Source organism: Pteropus medius, unplaced genomic scaffold (genome assembly GCF_902729225.1).
Source record: "Pteropus medius unplaced genomic scaffold, Ma_sr-lr_union100, whole genome shotgun sequence".
In the NCBI taxonomy this organism is placed as follows: Eukaryota; Metazoa; Chordata; class Mammalia; order Chiroptera; family Pteropodidae; genus Pteropus; species Pteropus medius.
The window spans coordinates 4,300,031-4,321,785 of NW_024349796.1; the positions used below are offsets into that span (position 1 = coordinate 4,300,031).

Sequence of the window (21,755 nt, forward strand, 5' to 3'; positions counted from 1 at the left end):
ATAAACCGCTGCACAGGCTCTATAAAAAGTGACAGAGCTGGAGAAATGTCTACTGCGAAGCATCGATAATTAATGATCACGGCTGGGGCCAAATAAATTTCGAAAAGGAAGTGAAATTTCAGATAATGTGAGAAGTGTCAAAGTAGTATTTATATTCTAAATTGCGGTAACATTATAAACATTATTATTAGTCCCAATCTGATCCTGTGAGTGGATTAAATAACAAGCTTGCATCTCTCACAGACCAGTCGGCATGTTCGGTAAGCGCAGAGGGTCTTGTTATTTCATCATTAAGCACCCCTGTAGAGCCTCTTTAAACTTCATTAGCATATGCATTTTGGGGCAGTCTATTAATTCAGCGAAAACCTATGGACCTATCATTTCCTATTTATCTATAAGGCCTACTTAATTTGCCTTCTAAGTTATTGTTTTTCGTTTTGTTCTGTTTCATTTTTCATTAAAGTGATGACATTCCCAGCTCCTGGTTATGTTAAACTAAGTAAAAATAAATACAGGATCTTTTCCCTTCAGTCTCAGAAGTAGTAAGTCATCAACTTTGTCATAGTTAAGTATAAAGAAAGATCCAAATAAACAGAAAGATCAAAATAGAAGCTTAACCTCTGCCTCAGGATTTTGTCGAAAAGAGATGCCTGGAATCAGCCCGAGTGTAAAGTCTGAAGGCAGTTTTTTTTTTAATTTGTTTGTTTTGTTTTTTACTGGAGCTTCAATAGGTGTTGATTAATTAATCTCCCACACGGTTGAACTGCGTCTCCAGGTTGATTGATAACTGCATGGACCCAAAACCCCTGACCTAAATCACATGGTTGATCTCTCTGGCATGGCCAGCTCTGACCCTAAGACTATGAGGTGTGGCCCTAAGATCTGGTATGGCCGGTCCCTACCCTAAGCAAAGACACTCCTAACAGGTCCATAGATTACCTCTCAGAAACTGAGGTCAAAGACTAGATCTGCCTTTGAGCAAGGCCACAGTCTTTACTGCATGAGGGCTGCGCCTAGCCTGAGCAGAGAGGGAGTCTCAGCTGTGTAGTAGGAGGAGAGGGGCTTCACGTGAGCTCGGACGACCAACCAGATATTTGAAGAGCAATGCAAGGGACATGGAATACTCCCCAGAAGGAGAACCTTTAGGGAGGGCATAAAAAATATCTTTTCAAATGTGAAGAGCCAGCGTGTGCAAAAGGATTATGCGTATCCTGTGTGCCCCTAGAAAACAGTGAGTTGGAGGTATAAGGAAGATTTAAGTTCAAGATAAGAAAGAGCTTTCTAATAATTGAAGCTATTCAAAAATGTTACGTAGGCTGTACTGGGAGATGGTAAATTTTCAGTCATTAAAAACATTCTGGGAGAAGATATTATCTGTTACAGTGACAGATCAAAAATGCAGTGACCCCTAAGAGTCCTTTCAACTCTAATAAGTAAACTCTATGGTTCTAAAAATATCGTTCGACCTCGACTCAGAAATGTGTCCTGGAATCGATAAACTTTCTATATGGTGATTCTTATTATGTGAGTTACCTTCAAAATATTGTATGTCATACCTGGGTGCTACTGCCTTGAAATGGATGTAAATTTTCCTGAGTAGAATTCCTTGATATTTTAGAATATCAAGAGCAATTCAGATTCTACTAATTCCGAGTGATCAACAGCTTAGACTTGGAGCATGCTTCCCTTGCTCTACATAAGAAGGAATGAGTTATTAAGCAAGTAAATAATGTAAAAATTTTTCGTGGAACACATTTAATTTATATAAGCGAACCCATGATTTGTAACCACTTTAGTCATTGCCAGTGTGTCTTTTAAATGAGGTGGAAGCAGATTAGTTAGGATTTTACCTTGAAATCTTCTGTTAACTATAAATTCAAGTTACATCACATACTTGTCTTAACATATTCCATTGAGACTATTCACTATTTACAGCTGGCGTTTCTCATGAAGTAGGCTGAATTATGTGAGTTTTATCTTATTCAGATAAATGGAACACTGATATCTAGAATCAAATGGATTCACGCAGTCCAAATTCCCCTGGATTTCATCTTCCTGTGTGTACAGTGGTAAACTATTAAAGTCGTAACTTGGATTTCATTGGCCGCCACTCACACCTGAATGCAAAACATCTAGCTTGTCTGTCCATTCAGATACTTTCCCATGTCCCCCGGGACGTGCCCGTGAACGCTAATCATGTGTCTGGTCGTTCTGGAGGCAGCACTGCTACAACGAGGCCCGGTGGGCGCCATCGCTTCTTTTCTGCCACTCATCGGGCACTGTCCCCAACGTTCTAGAGCCACCCGGTGCCACCCTAGATAACCATCTCTCTGGTGTGTGAGCTGCATCCATCCGAGACACCCCAAAATGCATTTTTAATAAAAGGGCGGTGCGTGTGGGAAAACACTAGATGAACCTTATCCACTCGAAGTGGTTAGTTTCAGGACTTCCTCCAATAGCAAGGCATCGACTCAAACCAGGTGACGGATTAGTTGAGTCACAAAGGCTGGTCCCTAATGAGAACTCATCATCTCGCACACAGCCAGATGCTCGCGGCCAGATGCTCCAGCTGGGCGCTGGAAGCTGTTTTTGCCAATGCTTTATTGTACGAGCCAGGGTCCCTCTCGCTGGAGACCTGAGAACTGTGCTTCTCTATCAAGGTTGCCAGTATCATGCGTTCTCCTCCCCGGCATCCCGCAGAAGAAACCCGCCTGTGCCATTTGCAGGATGAGTGGAGCAACATCTGAAACCGAGCAGCAGGGACTCTAAGTCCAGGTGACGCCTTTCAAAAACGCCATTAGACTTAGCTGGGCCTGAGCCACCCTTTGACACTCCTCTGGTGCCAGAAACCAGGTCATCTGCGCCCCAAAATGTTGGCCTCCTTGTGGGGAACATTGCTGTGAACGGACCACTCTCGGGTAGCTTCCTAGAAGGAAGGTGTAAAGTCTTCTCACAGGGTGTGAATGCCCGTGAAGCCAGCGTGGACAGAGGTTATCAGGTCCCTTACAAATAAGTACATCCAAGGGCAGTGAATTTGCCCCTGCGGAGGTATATATTTCAGTCTGTCACAGCTCAGCAGTATCCCAGATAAAGGTACTTGCTTGGGACCTAGAAGACAAACAGGCACAGGTATTGCCCTCTCCCAAGGGCACTGGTGACTCAGTCCGCCATCTGCACGGCTCTGTCTCATGAGGTGTAAAGGTGCTCACAGATGTTGCTCACTTTGGCCAGGAACGTGAGGTCGTGGCCGCTCGTGTCCTGGAGCCCTGGTCCCAGATATCACGGGCTGGCCTCAGGAGGTCACTGGTGGATCTTCAGGCTGCAGGAGCAAAGGATGTCCACAGCCCAGTAGGAGGTGACTAGGAAAGGGGTTGGTCAGTGGGGCTGGGAGGTCGGAATTCCTGGAGCTGGCCTGGCACCTCTCATCTCTTGCCCGCACATCTCAAGCTGTCTTTGGGGGGCTACACAGGACATCCTGGCAGTTTACAGGTAAAGTGGGTAGAAAATGGGATGGTTACTGGAGTGCAGTGTGGTTCCAGGGTCGTAGCCGTAAGAATGTGAGGGATACTGATGTCTTCCTGACATTTAAATGCTAGTTATCTTGATCTGAATATCTAACACCTATAACCATTCTGCATATGTGATTTCCATTCTTGAATATTGGTGTATTACTTTAAACAACGACAACAAGCAAACCCCACTACCTACCTTCCTAAAAAAGAGCATGGCCGCGTGTCACGTGTGTGACCAGGCGGGCGCACGCGTGTGCATGTTTATGGTTATACGTCTGCTTCGGTTTTTGCTGCCCAAGGAATCTTTCTTTACATATTGTTTTGGAGCTCGATTAGTTTCCTGGGTTAATTAAGCTCCTTTTTTTCAATGTATTATTAAGAACTGACATAAGTGGAGAGGTCCAGCCTCATCTTGCTTTATTCTGCGTCCTCGTTGCGCCTGTGCCGAAGGGGACCGTGGGGATGCTACAGTCCCCTCTCACGAGAAGCGGGACTTCGAGGAAGGGACATCTGTGGTGCTGGAGTTAGGTGGCCCGACTCAGCGTGTCACAGCTCACCGCTTTCTCTCCTTCATGAAGAAAGACATGGTTAGCACAGGTCCTGCCCCCCACCCCCACCCCAAGTTCGTCACTTCCTTTTTGGAGGAGAAGTGTGTTAGACACTGCTCATGAGAGAACGGCCTTCTTCTTGTGAAATTACGTGGCCGACCTTGAAGTGTGACTTTGGACATCTTCTTTCACGGTCCGTCTGTACCATCTCAGCAGGGAGAGTATCCTCTCTTGGGAGGTCAGCGAATAATGGCGACAGATTCCAGACCGTTCTTTCAGGAGAGAATTTCGAGTTTTGTGAGGTGTGTTGGGGACCGAAAGCAAATAAAGGATTCTTTGCCAATCCTTGGATCCTGTCATGTAGGAGAATCCCAGCCAAGGAGACAGAACTGTGCCGTGACGAGGTCTGGGTGTTCCCTAACGGAGTTACCGTGACACTGGGGATGTCCTCCAGCCCTGAGGGGTCTTCCTTATCACGTGCTGTTTTATATTGTTTCTTCTGTCACTAGCGTCATCATGACGCGTGTTTACATGTCTTCCTCCCTCACGGGATGGAGGAAGTCCCGTCGGTAACCTCTTCCCTCCACTCCCTCGGCGTCTGCACGGTGCCTCGCACAGGGTCAGCTGTCCCTGATGCTTCCTGAGTGAGCCGCTGCAGACGCTGGCGAGCTCGCCCCTTCGGAAGGGGGTGCTCTGCTTCGCGCGAAGCAGAAGGTGATTTGGGAGTCCAGAGAGCTATGGCCCGATGCTCAAGTAAAGCCCAGCACGTGTTCCTCTGCCCGTCTGCATGGCGCGGACGTTAGCTCTGCCTCCGGGAAACGGCTGAACGAAAAGAGACGACACCTCTCAAACCAGAAAGAGATTATAGCATAGGGAGGAAGTTAGAGCACGTTTCATGCGCCCCGGCACTGTGTTCTGGCCTGATACCACGATGTCATTACTCTAGAGCAGAGGTCAACACGCTTTTTCTGTAGAAGACCAGATAGTAAATGCTTCCAGCTTTACAGGCCACATGGGCTCTGTCACAACACTCAACTCTGCCGTGGCGGCGAAAGCAGCCCAAGGCAGTGTTAACAAGAGGGCGTGCCTGCGTTCCAATAAAACTTTATTTATAAAAACAGGCAGTGAGCTGGATTTGACCTGCAGACCCTGGTTTGTCCTAGAGTACTAATTGCTCTTTATTTAAAATGTATTCATTATCTGTTCTTCCTATGTCCCATAAAAGATTGATTTATTTTTAAAAGAGAGACATTTTCCCCAAAATGACTAAAAGGTGCGTGCTTTTGGGGTGGGAGGAAGGGAGAATATGTGTGGATGAACCGTGACTGTTCGAAAGAGCGGACGGTCCTTCCTCGGACCTCGGGCGGCTCTGCTTTGTTGCCAGCCCCTTCCTGCTCCTGCCCGTTCTGTCCTTCACAGCCAAGACCCCTCCCACATGACCCCTCGTCTCTAAATTCGTCCTGCGGCCTGGCCCTGGGGCTTGGGTGGCCGGCAGCTCTGCCCCTCCGTCCTGAATCAAAGGCGCGGACTAAGTTTGCACTGTCTGTTGCCCTAGAAACTCTTTAAACCTTTTTTATTTTCCTATCAAAGACACTGAGTTAAACCAACAGTTTGCAGCCTTTAGTACTTTGCCCTTTCTTTCAACTTCAGTATTCAGCTTCATTGTTTTCATTCTAAGTTAAGAGATCATTATGAAGTAGGAAAAAACTAAAGCTTTATAGCCACCATTTTTCCCTCCCGTAAGCATGTGCCGTTTAGAGTCTAGAGGGGCCCAGGTGAATGAGTCTCGCTAGTTTTGCCGGCTTTCCAGGAGAGCTAAAACGCTGGTTGCCAAGCAACGCACATGGCCCTCCTTCTCACATCATGCACATAAAAAAAAAAAAGTCCTATGATTGACACACGAATGGAAAATCATGAGAATACACAGGGCAGTTTGCTATGACAATATTATATCTGTTTCTCTGTCTTCGGTATCTTTTCCTGAGGACTTGCACAGAATCGCGTGGAGAAATAAGTGGGTTGAGCCTTCAGCAGGGTGCAATTGGTTAATACGACACCGTTAGGAACTATATAGTACAGTCGATTCTCATCATTTGCAGATTCCATATTTGCAAATTTGCCTACTCACTAAAATTTATTTCCCCAAATCAACGCTCACGGCATTTTCGCCAGCATTCACAGACGTGTGCAGAGTTGCCTGAGGCACGTGCCCCCGGCTGAGGTGGCACAAGGCCCTGTTCTGCTCTCTCGTTTTACTTTTCTTCCTATAAACAAGTGTGCTTTTTATAGTCTATTTAGTGTCCCATTTTTTTGCATTTGTGAACTTTTTGTTGATGACTGCATTGTTTAAAATGCACCCCCACGTGTAGCATTGAGGTGCCGTCTACTGTTCCTTAGTGCAAGAAGGCCGTGGTGGGCCTTACAGAGGAAATATGCGTGTCAGACAAGCTCCGTTCACGTATGTCATTGTGCTGTTGGTGTGATTACAATGCTAATGAAGCAGCAATTTGGTGCATCCAGAAAAAGGAAGAGGAAATTTGCTGATCTGTACATCGGGCTGCTCTGGAAAATGCTAAGGTAACATCTGAAGTACATGATGAAGCTCTGGAAAAGTGGCTATATTCGTGGATTCATAAGAGGACAACTGATTAAATGACCAAATGTAGCGGACAGTATCACTGTGAGGCTGAAAGCCACAGAAGCGTATGGCCATGTTACCCAGGGCCAGGAAAATGTTAAAGCTTTATCAGGTAGGGCTTTATTATAAAGGAATCGCGCATCTCATTTATTGTTTGTAAGAAGTACATATTAAAGAAGGTATCTTAAAAGAGAAGAAGGTTGTATTGAGCAACTGACACATTCTCGTGACGGAGCCCGCGGGAACCTCACCCGTGTGTTCCTCCTGGGAGCGGTGGCCCCACCTTCACCACCTCAGTGTCCACAGAGATTTAGTGGAGCCTACACCACAAATAATGAGAATGGACCGCATGCGATCACGGCGTAACCCTGAGGGACCCTGTCTCCCACTCCCCACGTTGAAGGCAAAGCCCAAGGCTCGTCCAGAGCCAGCATCTCCACTAACAGTGTCTGCCAGGCTGTCTGGCCGTCAGCTCTGCTGGTGTCTGTGATGTCCTGCTGGATATATTTTGAAAGGAGTCACACGTTTTATAGACAGGTCTCACCCCTCCTCCACACCCCCATTTTTTTGTTCTCTCAGTTTGGGTTGCTCTAACAAAATACCACAGACTGGGCGTCTTAAACAACGAAAATTTATTTCTTACAGTTCTGGAGTCTGGGAAGTCCAAGGTCAAGGCCCTGGCAGGCTCGGTGTCTGGTGAGGACCCACCTCGTGCTTCCTAGATGGCCATCTTGTTGCCGTAACCTCACACTTGGCAGGGGGGAGGGAGCTCTCCGGGGTGCCTTTTATGAGGGCGCTGATCCAGTTCATGAGGGCTCCACCCTCGTGACCTAATCAAAAGCCCCATCTCCTAATACCATTGCGTCGGAGGTTAGGATTTCAACATATGAATTTGGGGGAAGACATAAACATTCGGCCATAATAGTCTGCTTTCTCCACTTTTGTCACTGATTATTTTGCTTGAAGGGAAACCCTGATATATTTTTAAACTGCCCTGGAACTGAGCCAGAGTGGGCTCAGCAGCCCCTAACCGACACCTTAATTGGTCCCAGATGGGAAGGAAAACCCTATTGCTCACTGAAGACCTGTGCAGGTCATGTGTGAAATGGCTCCCCCACGTCCAAGGTCTGATCTCGACTGACAATGGCCTTCGTCTCTGCCGAGCTGGACGATCCCTCTGCAGGGAGCTCTGCCGGGGGTGGCTGGCTGACAGCCTGACAAGGACATGGACGGGGGGACAAATCCGTCACCTGGCCTTACGAATGCAATGGGGGGATGTGAACACGGGCGTGGGAAACAAAGAAACTGCTTCCGCCTTCAGGGTCACGGAAAGCTCCAGAGATGAAGTGATGTCTGGCGGAAATTGAGAGGATGCGTGTTGATGGCGACGTAAGCAGAGCCTTTTCAAAGCAAGGATGCTGGGACACATATCAGGATGTTGGGACACGTATAAGGATGAGAAAACACGAGCCATTCCTCCAGGTCGATGTTCAAGGAGCCTAGAAACACAGTCTGCAAACTCCTGGGCCTCGTCATCACAGCTCAGGCCTCTGGCTCCACACAGCACCTGAAAAGTCCCCAGAGGAAGCCTTTCTAGAAAGTTCCGTGTGCTATTATTGATTGAGTACTTGGGCCTATGTGTGTGTTTTGCCTCTTGTCAGGGGCAAGAATACTTTCACGACTGTTCTGTGCAAATACGAGGAATAGGAGACACAAGCAGTTAAGTTACTGCCGCTCCTCGGCCAAGGAGCTCTGCATGTGCTATAAACACATAGGTCTTCAATGCCAGTTCATGGCCGGGGAACCTCTTCCCGAGGCAGGAATCGCCTGTGTACAGAAACTTGCAGAACAGGACCGCGTGTACAGACAACGTGCCAAATCGCCAGCCACAAAGCCGCCTCCCTCTGCATCCCTTCCTCTCGTTTCTATTCCCAGGTCTCGTTACGTGCAGTGTCCTGTGCGTGCACACGGACGCACAGGAATACCCATCCCGGCCAGGACAGAAGCGCCAAGGGAGGTGTTTTGCATGAATTCCGTCCTTGGGGTTAGACCTACTGGCTCAGCTGCCAACAACAAATAGGCCCCCACGTGCTAGACCATGAAGTTAATTAGCATATGCCATTAAAAAAAAGAAAGAGAGAAAAAGAAAAAAAGACACTGCCCACGACGACAAATAAAAAGCCACGTGGAGGCCTGAAGCCACAGGCCGACAGCCCGGCTCACTAACGCAGCCCGATCCACTTGGTTTGGCAGGGAGAGCAAGCTGGCCATGCTGCTGCGGGAGTCCCTGGGCAACCTGAACTGTCGCACGACCATGATCGCTCACATCTCGGCCGCCGCCGCGAGCTACGCGGAGACGCTGTCCACCATCCAGATCGCCTCGAGGGTCTTGAGGATGAAGAAGAAGAAGACGAAGGTAAGGGGCGCACGGCAGGTGCGGGCGGGACGAAGCTTTGGGGGTACGAAGCTTTGGGGGCCCCGCCCTGGAGCCCAGTCGGAAAGAGCCGAACCCGGATTTCTAACCCCCGGGGGTGGGGGGCCGGGGCCGGGTGCTCAGTGTGCACGGAAGGGGCGGAAAACCCTCAGGCCGGGCCAGGGGCGGTCACGTGCCGTCCCCACTTTTCCCGGTCGTCCAGCCTGGACCCCTCGCAGGGAGCTCGTGTCCGCTTCACGTCATTGCAGTGGCCCACCGCTGCGAGATGGGACACTCAGAAGGGACGGAAGTGCTCGAGTGCACCTCCCTCCGCCTTGGTCCCATGTAGATGGAGACGGTGTCCTTCAGCTGGCCAACCCCAAGAGGGTCGTCAGCTCCCTGCTCACGTGGCACCTCTTCCCTGTGTTTGCAGGACGTGTGTTGGGGCTGCTGGCCTTTGCCACGTTCTCCAGTGGTTTCTGGCTGATGCTAAGAGCCTGCGAGAAACCACTGGGCTCTTCTTCTCAGACAGAGGCCAAGCCAGGACGGTGGTGACGTGACGAGGACGTCAGAACATGATCGTGGTGGCGGCGAAGTGTGGGGCTTCCCGCGCTTTTTCGTAGCTTTTGTTTTTAGAAAAGGAGTCTTTGCAACCAGCGTTCTGTGACACAAGGTGCCACAGGTGGTGACGGGGTGCCACGTTGGTGACCCCTCAGCCTTAAGGCGGTCAGACGGGGCCGGGGCTGGTCACCTCCGTTCACAAGCAGCCTCTGTTTCCCCGTAGGGGTTACCACCCGCATAGGAGGCCATGGTATAGAAGCTGGGCGCACGAGCCTGGCACAGCCCAGTAGCAGCCCCCGTGCAGGGAGGCCGGCCAGGGCCTGGGGAGCCTGTACGCAGGCAGCAGGGCAGGCTCCCCCGGGGGGGTGCCTGGGAGACCCCCAGCTAACTTGTCCTCTCGCTCGCAGTACACGTCGAGCTCCTCGGGCGGGGAGAGCTCCTGCGAAGAAGGCCGGATGCGCAGGCCCACCCAGCTGAGGCCCTTCCACGCCCGCGCCACGGCGGAGCCGGACTTCCCCGTCCCCCACCTGCCCAGCGACCCCGACTACTCTTCCAGCAGCGAGCAGTCGTGCGACACGGTCATCTACATCGGGCCGAACGGCACGGCCCTCTCTGACAAGGAGCTCACCGACAACGAGGGGCCCCCGGACTTTGTCCCCATCGTGCCGGCCCTGCAGAAGACCAGGGGCGACAGCGGCCGGCCCGCAGAGGCCGAAGAGGCCACGGCCAGCAAACCGGAAAGGGACTGCCTGAAGTGTAACACGTTTGCCGAGCTGCAGGAGAGGCTGGACTGCATTGACGGCAGCGAAGCGCCCAGCAAGTTCCCTTTCGAAGAGCTGCCTGCCCAGTTCGGGGCAGAGCAGGCAAGCAAGTGTCCCCCCTTAAGCCAAGGGGCTGGGGCAAACCCGCCCTGCGAGTCCGATAAGGAAGATAATGGGTCCGACAGCCAGCTGAGCGACAGAGAAGGCGCTGAGCCCCCGGCCTCCAGGCGGCAGAGGCATCGCTCCCCGGTCTCTGCGGCCACACGCACCGGCAGCCCAAGCCCTGTCCCTCCCAGGAGTGTCCCTGGCGGCAGCAGCAGCCAGCCCGGTTCTTCCCAGCTCGTGCAGAGCCCCAGCCTCCAGAGCAGCCGAGAAAGCCTGAACACCTGTGGCTTCGTGGAAGGCAAGCCCAGGGCGATGGGCTCCCCCCGGCTGGGCATCGCCAGCCTGTCCAAGACCTCAGAGTATAAGCCGACCAGCTCGCCCTCCCAGAGATGCAAAGTCTACACCCAGAAGGGGGTCCTGCCTTCTGCCCCTCTGCCTCCCTTGGGCAAGGACTCCGGCCCGGTGTCCAGTGAGTCTCTGCCACAGCCTGAGGTGCGTACCCCCCCGGTGGGAATGAGCCCCCGGGTTCTGAAGAAATCCATGTCCGGTGGGAGCGAAGGGTTCCCCGAAGCCTCTGCCGATGATGAGCCTCAGGCAGCGGTTTCTCCAGAGTCCAAGAAGGAGATCGTGAGCACCACGATGGTGACGGTGCAGCAGCCGCTGGAGCTGAACAGCGAGGACGAGCTGGTGTTCACGTTGGTGGAGGAGCTGACCATCAGCGGGGTGCTGGACAGCGGCCGCCCCACCAGCATCATCAGCTTCGACAGCGACTGCTCCGTGCAGGCCCTGGCCTCGGGCTCGCGGCCCGTCAGCATCATCGGCAGCATCAGCGAGGACCTGGAGTGCTACTCCAGCGTGGCTTCCGTCTCCGAGGTCAGCATCACGCAGTTCCTGCCCCTCCCGAAGCTGAACCTGGATGAGAAGGGCCGAGAGGCAGGCAGCAGGCCTCCTCCATCAGCTCCTGGCTGAGCGAGATGAGCACGGGCAGTGACGGGGAGCAGTCCTGCCACAGCTTCATAGCCCAGACGTGTTTCGGGCATGGGGAGGCGATGGCCGACCCTCCGACCTCCGAGTTTGTCAGCGGCATCCAGAATGCCACCGTGGTGTGCCGAGAGAAGCCCAAGGCGGGCCCCGACAACGTGCTCATCTTGTCCGAAGTGCGGGAAGACTCTTTCAACAAAGCCACCCCCGTCAAAGGCTGCAAGATATCCACCCTGGGCAAGGCCATGGTCACCATCTCCAATACAGCCAATCTGAGCAGCTGCGAAGGGTACATCCCCATGAAGACCAACATTACGGTGTACCCCTGCATTGCCATGAGCCCCCGGCACGTCCAAGAACCTGAGGCATCCGCTGCTACCGTCGGCTCCGTCCCCAAAGCCGCCCGGTCCCAGGAGAGCAAGGCAGCCAGCGCAAAGAAAGAGATGACGTTTGAGGACCCCTGGCTGAAACGAGAAGAGGAGGTAAAGAAAGAGGATGCTTATCCCAGTGAAGAAGGGGCGAAGTCGGAGACCGCAGCAGGCCTCGCCAGGCCGGAGGCCAGGGCAGAGCGGGCGCAGGACAGGAAGGCCAGCCCCGGCGACAGGCTGAGCAGCAGCAGTGGCGAGGTGTCCGCCTCCCCCGGGACTGACAGCTTCGGGAGGGTTGCGGATGGCTGTGAGATGGCACTGCCCAGCTCGGCTGCCCAGAGCCCAGTGCATCCCAGCAAAAGCCTGAAATCGAGCAGCCTCCCCAGGGCCTTTCAGAAAGCCGGCCGGCAGGAGGCCCCGGACGGCCTCTTCTACCACTGCGCCTCTGAGACCAACGGCATCAGCGCCGCCTCGGGCGCCCAGCCCTCCAAGGCGACCCTGGAGAGGAAGGTGGCCTCACCCAAACACTGCGTCCTGGCTCGGCCCAAGGGGACCCCACCTCTGCCCCCTGTCCGAAAGTCCAGCTTGGACCAGAAGAACCGGGCCAGTCCCCAGCACAGTGCCTGCAGCAGCAGCGGCAGCAGCCCCTTGAACCAGCCGGTGCCCTTGGTGGCCAGCTTCCTGGATGAGCCCAGCGGCAAGATGAAGGATGCCAGCAGCAGCAGCAAGCTCTTCAGTGCCAAGCTGGAGCAGCTGGCCAGCAGGACCAACTCTCTGGGCAGGAGCACCGTCAGCCACTACGAATGCCTCTCGCTGGAGCGAGCGGAGAGCCTGTCCTCCATGAGCTCCCGGCTGCACGCCGGCAAGGACAGCACCATGCCCCGCGCGGGCAGGAGCCTGGGCCGCAGCGCGGGGGCCTCGCCTACCAACCCGGGCACCCCGCAGTCAGCCGGGGCGTCCCCCAAGGCCAGCCAGTCTAAGATTTCCGCCGTGAGCAAGCTGCTCCTGGCCGGCCCCAAAGCACGCAGCCTGTCGGCCTCCACCACCAAGACGCTCAGCTTCTCCACCAAGTCGCTGCCGCAGTCCGTGGGCCAGAGCGCCAACCCGGCCCCGAGCGGCAAGCACATGTCCTGGTCCACGCAGTCGCTGAGCCGGAGCCGGGGCGCGGGCCTGGCCGCCAAGCTGCCGCTGCGCGCGGTGAACGGGCGCATCTCGGAGCTGCTGCAGGGCGGCGCGGGGCCCCGGGCCTTGCCGCCGCGGGCCGGCCCGGAGGAGGAGCGCGCCGGCGGCCCCGACGACAAGCCGGCGGCCGCCCCGCTGCTGCCGTCGCCCTACAGCAAGGTCACGCCGCCGCGGAAGCCGCACCGCTGCAGCAGCGGCCACGGCAGCGACAACAGCAGCGTGCTGAGCGGGGAGCTGCCGCCCGCCATGGGCAAGACCGCGCTCTTCTACCACAGCGGCGGCAGCAGCGGCTACGAGAGCGTGATGCGCGACAGCGAGGCCACCGGCAGCGCGTCCTCCGCCCAGGACTCCATGAGCGAGAACAGCAGCTCCGTGGGCGGCAGGTGCCGGAGCCTCAAGACCCCGAAGAAACGCTCCAATTCAGGTAGGTCCCCCGGGCGCAAGGGCGCGCGCACGCGCGGAGGGCCAGGGGCAGGACGCGTGGCCGGAGCCCCAGGCTGCGCTGTCCCGCGGGTGGCAGGGGTGGTGGGATGGACACCTGGTCTCTCCGTCTGCGCAGCTTGTCGCCCTGTAGGCCTCAGCTGGGGACACAGCTGTGGAGGGTTTCACTGTACAAAATGGACCTAGTGTTCGGGCACCCGAAGGCCGTAAGGTTGCGAATGCCTCGCTGTCATCAGCCTGGTGAAAATTCCGTACGCTGGTGGCAACCAGGAGCGCCCGCTCCACACTCACCAGCTGTGAGGGCGAAACTTCCTGTGGCCCCTGAGGACTCCCCCACCCCATGCCCAGGACCAGGAACGCGGCTACTTAGGGCCTCCTGAGGGTCAGGTCAGAGTGACTAGTGGCTGCAGAGGCTGGGGATCCCCAAGGCCCTGCCACCTCTCTCTGGAAATGGGATGCATCACACTTGGTCTCACTGACAGTGCAAGGGGGAGGCCCTTCCTGTACCCCCACCCCCAAACACACTCGGGCCATTATGTGTGCACACCCGCCAGAGGGCCTGAAATACACGTGTGCGTGCACACACACATGCACACACACACACACACACACACACACAGAGCACCAGCACCGGCCTTGATCATCAAAGTCCAGATTATTGCGTGACGTTTGCTACGTGGCCGCGTGTGTGCGAGTGTTCTAAAGTGCTTTCACACGCTCTGATTTGCTGGCTGCAGCTACCCATCCATTTCGTTCTTTCAATATCGTTTACTCTGTTTCCAAGACTTGAATTTTTCGGTTTGGCTGTTATGCGGGATTCGAGAGGAAGAAAAGCTGCAAAATAACTAACTACCCGACGAGCAGACAGCGCGTGTACTCCCTCTGGGGCCCCCTCCTCTCACAGACGCCGTGTCCAAGGGCTTCTCGCTCACCAGGACTAGTGAAGGAAAACGGTGTAAAATGAGTCGCCAGGCTGGGCGCGAGGGATGGGACTTAACACAGGGCGTGGAGACCTGGGACCTCGGGGAGCGGCTGCCGTAGAGCAGGGGGTCCTGGTGGAGAGGACGGTGGAGATATGCTCCTTTCAGGTCAGATGACCTTATCTTGCTTATTTATCATTATTATTAAGAGCAATGCTGGCTATCGGACATGATCAGCATAAATCAAAAGCAGCTTCTTTAAGAGTAAAAGCCATAAAACTCCTCATAAGAAATTGCTGGCTCGGTGGCTGGATTTTACAGTCACTAGAGATGTTTGGGGCTGCAAAGGAGACAGCCAGTTACTTTTTATCAGAGATTGCTTTTGAATTTGGAAACTTTTAATATTTTGGTTACTTCCTTAGTAAGAATGAACTGCAACTATATTGCTACGAAGATAACCCTGAGCTCTCAGAGTGCTTCGTGGTGCACGTAAGAGCAGAAACAGCCAAAGACCACCGCAGGACGCCTCTCTGGAGTCCCACGTTGGTGGACAGCGCATGGCATCCGGCTTGTTCTGTTGGCTACAACATGGGGCACTGGAAAGACTGAGCTAGAGAGCCGGAGACTGGAGGTCTTGGGCTGTGTGAACTTTAGGGAGTAACTTTCCTCTCTGGGCTTCAATTTTCTCACTTAAAAGTAAAGTGAGGGGGTTGGTCCAGAACCTCAATGGTCTCTCTCCTGCCTATGTTGTATGAGATGATTCAAATGATATAAAGAACATTGGTGGTGACCCGACTTCCTTTCCATAAGATGATCCGCAGTCAGTGAGATTTATTTTCAGTTGTTAAATATTGATCAGGCCTCTTCCTTGCTTTTAGAGCTCAGTGATATGGACGTTTCGGGTGTGGTGGGGGAGGGGCAGGCAGCGTGGAAGACAGGTCACTGTAAGAAGCCTGGGATCTAACTGGAAGGAAAGGACAAATAAACGTAGAACAGACAGCCGTGAGCTGAGGCGCATCGCCAAGTGCCGAGGGGCGGAGTGAGCGGGAAGGGGAGGAAGCGCTTAGGTGACGGGAGGGTGCCCAGCACCCTGAGGGCACCTAAGCTGGGGCAATGATGGGGGCACAAGCTTGGGGCAGCAAGAGCATGGCCTGTGGGTGACAGAATGAGGTTATATCGTCGAAGGGGATATTCTTAAAGGATGTAATGATGGAGAGAAAATGTAAGCCCAGATCGATTTATACCTCAGACATCTGGCAACTCTAATAAGCATTATCCTAGAGTCACGTGCTGCTGAATAATGGGGATACGTTCTGAGGAATGTGTCAGGCCGTCTCGTCGTCCTGCGAACACCACGGAGGACTCACGCAGACTGAGATGCCACAGCCTACCGCACGCCTAGGCTGTGCGGTGTGGCCCGTCGCTCCCGGCCTGCAAACCTGTACGGCACACTGCTGTGCCAAACAGCACCAGACTGAATCAAGCGCCGGAGAAAACGATGTGATCAGGAGACACGGTAAATACAAGATGTACGAGGTCGCCACTGCCATAGGCGTACTGTTTACGGCACAGTGTTTTTAAGCAGAAGTGCATTCTAAAATAACGATAATATAGTGCAGGAAATACATAAACCGGTAACACAGCGGTTCATTCCCGTCATCCAGCGTTAGGTACTGTATGTAACGGTAGGCGCCGCGCTTCCGTTTGTTTACACAAACGCGTGAGTCCTGCACTGACCGCGCCGTCTTTCAACAGCGACTCGGCCAGGCCACAGGATTTTCAGCCTCCTTATGATCTTATGAATCTGCCTACAGGGCAGCTCTGTGGCCCAGGGCACCTGCCCCGTGTCTCCAGCTTGGGAGCCGTTCACTCTCCAGTTGAAGCGCTAAGCAGGCCGCCAACCCCGTCGCTCATCTGGGAGGCCGTGGGGCTGGCTCTTGTTGGTCCATGAAGTCAGTGATTGATTCTCTCTCCTTCTCATCTCCGATGTCTGTGGTTCCTTTCAACACGCGTGCCTTATGCTTCTTGATTCGCTGTCTCCTAGTGCCTGTACCTTGAGTCAGAATGAAGACGGTGGTGGAGGGTCCCCAGGGGTGGGAGTTTGGGAATGGACAGAAGCCCATTCCCTGAGGCCTCAGCCACATTTCCTGAGATTTGACCTAAGAGGCTGCCTCTCCGGACTCAGTGTGGGCACGTCTGTCTGGACTCAGTGATGTTAAAAATGGCAAGCGCCATGTCACACTTCTCACCGGGGCCTCCGGTGCCACAGAGGACGGAGTGAGAGGGGCTGGGACCGGTCAGCGGCCCTCTTCATGCCAAGCCTGGGATGGAGAAGGCTGAGGATGGTTTCCGCCTCCGTTTAGGGGGAGGGGCCTAGTCAGAAGTTTCTTTAACCCTTTTCCCGTTTAGAAAAATAAAGTGCAGCTTGCTGCCAGCGTTAACGTAACATCACATGTGGGAATGCTACGTTTTCTAGGATTTGACATTTTCAGCGATTGAGAATTATTGTATTATGTAAATGGAAACAACACTACTAAAAACAGGATGCTGTAAATAGAATGATGTCATTTGTTTCCAAAGACTATCGATATACTAGAGCACTGTGAAAACAATAAAAGCGAGATACTTTGTGGCAGACTTTAGGGGTGAGGTTAGGACTGTAACCTGCGAGGTATCTCGGGGTAAACACTACAGCCACAAGCGCCGCTGGTGAGCATTCTCGGACAAAAGGGGCAAGAATTGAAAGTCAGCATTGACTTTCTCAGGTCAAATCGGGGCCATTTCTGCAGCAAACCGTGTGGGCCGTTATCGGCTGAAGTGTCTATTTACACACTCGACTTCCATGTGTCTGACTTGAGTGCTGGGCTGGTGAGCAGGGAATGATTGAGAATCCTGATGCTGGCATCGGGAGGAACCGGTTCCGGATGCGTGATCCCCAGTCGGACAGGCCGTGTCTGATGGGCCCAGGCCACTGTCGCCCAGCTGACATGCCTCCCCCGCGGCACGTGCCTCCTGAGCCTCCGGGAGCTAGAGGGAGGCATGCAGACAGCCGAAGACGCCGCGTGTCGGTGGAGACCCAGACCCAGGTCCTGCGGTCAGTGAGGGCGTGGCTGGCGGGCGCCACTGCTTCCTGGGCCCTTTCGAGCGACGTGAGGGCGCAGTGTCTGCGTCTGCATCTTCCTTCACGGCATCAAACTCCATTTCCTCTAGTCCGACCCTGTTCCCCTGGCCCGGTCCTCAGCTTTCCCCATCGGGCCCTGAGCAAAGGCTGGCAGTGCATCCTCTGGAGGGGGTGGGATGGCGTCTCGGGAGTCGCAAGGACCGGATGAGACCAGTTCCTTCATGGAATCAATTGACTGGTGACCAGATGCAGAACACTCAGAAAACCCACGTGACCCGAACACGAATGCCTGTGCCCTGAACTACAGCCCCCTCAACGGTGGGCACTCGCTCCCGTCCTCGGGGGCGTTGGCATGGCGAAGAGGCTGAGAAAGTTGCAGGCGAGCGTGGGACGCAGGCACGGGGAATGGGGCAGCTTCTGTGACTTGTCCCTGTGAAACGCCATTCTCCGTTTCCTCGTCTCCCTGCCACCAGGTGATCACTGCCCCATCCCACGTGACGCCCGAAATGGGTCCTGGAGGGAGAGGGGGTGGCCCTGTTCCAGATGTTTTCCCATCCGGTCACATTCCAAATGCAGTGACCAGACTTCAGAGTGGTCCCCAACGGTCTCTGCCTCCTGGGGTCCGCGCCCCGTACCGTCCCCTCTCGTACTGTACCAGGGTCGGCTTCTGTGTCCAGGCTAAAGCGATGGCATGTCAGTTTCAAGACCAGGTGATAGAAGACACAGTTGCGTCCGTCCCGAGTGTCCTCTCTTGCTCTGGAGGGAGTCAGCTGCCATCGCCCCATGCCTCTGTGGAGACTCCCCTGGGACAACAAGCAGAAGTCTCCCCAAAGGCCATCTGAATGAGCTTAGAAGTGGATGCTCCAGGCCCAATCAAGGCTTCAGATGACAGCAGCCCCATCTGACAGCTTGACTGCAGCTGACGAGAGACCCTGAGCCAGAACCACCCAGCCAAGCTGCTGCCAGATTCTGGACCCACAGGAGCGTGTGAGAGTCACGTTTGTTGTTTTTAGCTGCTAGGTCTGGGGTCATTTGTCACTCAGCGGTAAATAACTAACACCCCACCCATCTCATGAGCCTCTTCAGTTCCTCCCCTGATTCTCACGCAAGCGGATCCTGAGTAGAGTCACCCAGAAATGCCTGAACACGTGCTCCAGCTGGGGCGCAAACACTGAGCCCCATGACACTATGACCGCCCTCAGAGAGGTGCTTTCTGACCTGTCCCCAGGGTCAGGGAAGGTGAGGCGGAGGACCGGTCACCCTTGCTAGGATTCCGAGGGAGGACACGTCATTAAACTCAGAGCACGGGCCTCTTCGTGAGTGCCGCCCAGGGGCCAGGACCCCAGGCTTCACCTGCAAGATGCTCAGGCTCCCCGCCTCCCCCACCAGCGCCGGAGAACGGAGCACCCCGTGCTGACGCTGGTCGTGCCTCCGTGTCCCTAGAGGTTCTGTAGCAAATCCATCTGACAGAGGCCGGAGCTGAGGCCCACAAGGCAGGGTGGTTTGCTCAGAGCCAACCAGCTTGATCAGGGCCATTTAAACAAAACAAAACGAAACAAAACAAAACTATCGGCTAGTTCATTTTCATTGTGAGAGTCTTGGACACGAAGGAGACAGACATTTACTTTTTTCTTGCGGTTGGTGCTTTCCGCTTTCATAAATCAGCGTATGAGTGTGTGTGTGTGTGTGTGTGTGTACAAGATGAAGAACTGGGATCTAAAGAGTGGCATTTGACATGAAACCAAGGAGCCTAGAGCACAGAGTTTACTTTGTAGAGAAAATTAGCACTTAGCGTCCGTGCCGCCCCACTGTGCCCTGAACCGCGTGCCGCCCCGACTGCCACCGCCACGGGGAGCTGCAGGCGGTGCTTTTACTCTCCCGACCCTCTAGGGGAGAGCGCGAGGAGGCCGCCCTGAGCCTCGGCCCCCTTATTCTGTATCGAAGAATTCCGGCTCTTTTTCTGTGCCCGAGTCAGTAGATCTCTTGAGTCGGAGGAAGGTACAATGTCTTTCTTTCCGGACGGGTCATCAGGCCACGCTGGCCCAGCACTGAACAGGCAGAACCTGCTGGGATTGCGGGAGGAGGAGGGTGTCCGGAGAGAGGAGAAGGGAGGGCACTACCTGCTCCGAGGCCCCTTGACCACTGTGGTGAGTGGTGCTGTGAGGGCCAGCGCCTCCGGCCTCAGCCCGCCGATGCGCTCAGGCGCCCCCCGCCCCCAGCCCCGTAGAACAACGGCGGGGTGTGCGACCTCCACGTGTTCAGGGCGGCCTTACCGGGAGTGCAAGCTCTCTCTCACCTCGTCCATCCTCACCCAGATCTGACTCTGGATGGAGCCTTTGTCCATTCTGTTTAAAAGCAGAATGAGATAAAGCCCAGACTCCTTGGGCTAGCAGCTAGCTGAGGCTTCGGGCAAACCCCACCTCTGGCCTCAGACTCAGGAGGGGACCACTTAGCGATTCCACCTGAGTTCAGTCAGGGTCCCTTCAGCTTCGCCTGCTGAAACGGTGTCAGCTCTTCCAACCACCCTTCTTTTCCGGAGGACGCAAGCCTCCTGACTGTGCCTTGCCCTCAGAAGGAGCTGCCGAGTGGGTGTGTCTTGGCAGGTGGCAGACCTTTGAGGCAGCTCCAGGACCTAGCCTTTCACAGGCCCCTGCTTCCCTTCCAAGGCCAAGTCTGGAGGGGCCCAGTGGCCACCTGCCGGGAGAGGGGCCACAGCCAGGGAACAAGCATGATAGTCGCCCAAAGCAGGGCCAGCGCCTTTCCAGACCTGGATGAAGATCAGGGCTGATGGCTTCACTCACTCATTTCATCACCAGTCAAGAGGAAAAGATGGTGCTTGCCTCAGTGGGGCCCTGCCCTGCGGGTCCTGTGGGTGCCTGCTTGTTCTAATCCCCTTGAGACCTGCCTCTGAGAGCACAGATCAGCATGTCAGCTCTCTCTGTGATGCCCAAGTTACTCCCTGCGTGTTTTTCATCTCCCCAGAGTTCTGTGGTATCTAATAATAGTACATCTTTGGGGGAATCATTTATTATCCGATATTTCTTTTCTTTTTTTTCTTTTGATAGAGAATGTGGGGAGTGGATTTTATTTTAAACAAGGAGATATGAGACTTGGGCAAGTGACTTAAGTTCTTTATATCTTAGTTTCCTGTTCTGTGGAAATTCAATGAGATATTAGGTTTGTCTGCGACAGGAAACCCCAATAGCCATGTAAAAATGTATTTCTCATATAAAAGTTTGTGTGGGGCATCTTTACAGCAGTGGAAATGCTCTGTCTGACACGATAGCGGTGAATGCACATCATCCTACGTTTGTCCAAACCCATAGGTTGTGCTACCCCACATGAACCATGACGTAAATTACGGACTGTGGGTGGTGATAATGTGTCGATGCAGGCTCTTCAGGGGCGACAGATGCGCCCTCTAGTGGGGGTGTTTCTGGTGGGGAAGCTGTGCCTGAGGCCGGGGAGCAGGGAACGTATGGGAACTCTGTACTTTCCTCTCAGCTTTGCTGTGAACCCCAAACTGCTTTTAAAAATCACCAAAAGAAAAAAAGAAAAGAGAAGAAAAATTCTGTAAGGTGATCGTGTAAAAGTCTCCAGGGTACCAGGAGTCTGGGCTCCTTCTGTCTGTTTTGCTCTTGTGTACGATCTCCGACTCACAGACCAGCCAAGGCCCACGTTCCGTCCAGGACAAAGGAGAAGGAACGAGGTGCGGACACTGCCTAGCAGCTGCACGCAGCCTTCTGCTTGGGTGGCGCTGGCGAGAGATAAGGTCGAGTGCCACACGGAGGCCAGGCTTCCGTGCCGGGGGCCGTGTGCGCTGCTGCCCCTCAGGGGCACTTCTGCCTGGTATGAAGGGACCGCCAGCAGTCTTCGTTGCCGTGTGGGAAGCGTGTCGAACAGGGCCTGGCCCGCGATTGGTGTTTTTTATAGTGTCGTTGTTGTCGGTGAATAAACGGTACTTTCTGGAACTCCTGTTACTACGATACCAACACCAGGACCTTTTTTCCCCAACGTGGACATCTCTTTGACCTCCTTGTCACACACATTCCTGCAGAGTATGGCTCGCAGCTGCAGACGACGGGTTCGGGTGCGCGTGTGTGCGCGCGCGTGTGCGTGTGTGCGCGTGCAGGTGTGCACGTGTGTGCGCATGTGCGTGTGTGCGCGTGCGCACACATGTGTGTGTACGTGTGTGCGTGTGTGC

The 21,755-nt window shown here is 54.2% G+C and overlaps 1 protein-coding gene across 1 annotated transcript in view; it reads left to right on the forward strand.

Annotated features, from left to right (window-relative positions):
* Positions 1–21,755, forward strand: part of KIF26B (kinesin family member 26B) — a 385,762-nt gene that overhangs the window by 356,131 nt on the left and 7,876 nt on the right. Inside the window, 3 exon segments of the mRNA XM_039883253.1 lie at positions 8,952–9,114; positions 10,080–11,481; positions 11,484–13,493. Coding sequence (XP_039739187.1) covers positions 8,952–9,114; positions 10,080–11,481; positions 11,484–13,493 — 3,575 coding nt within the window.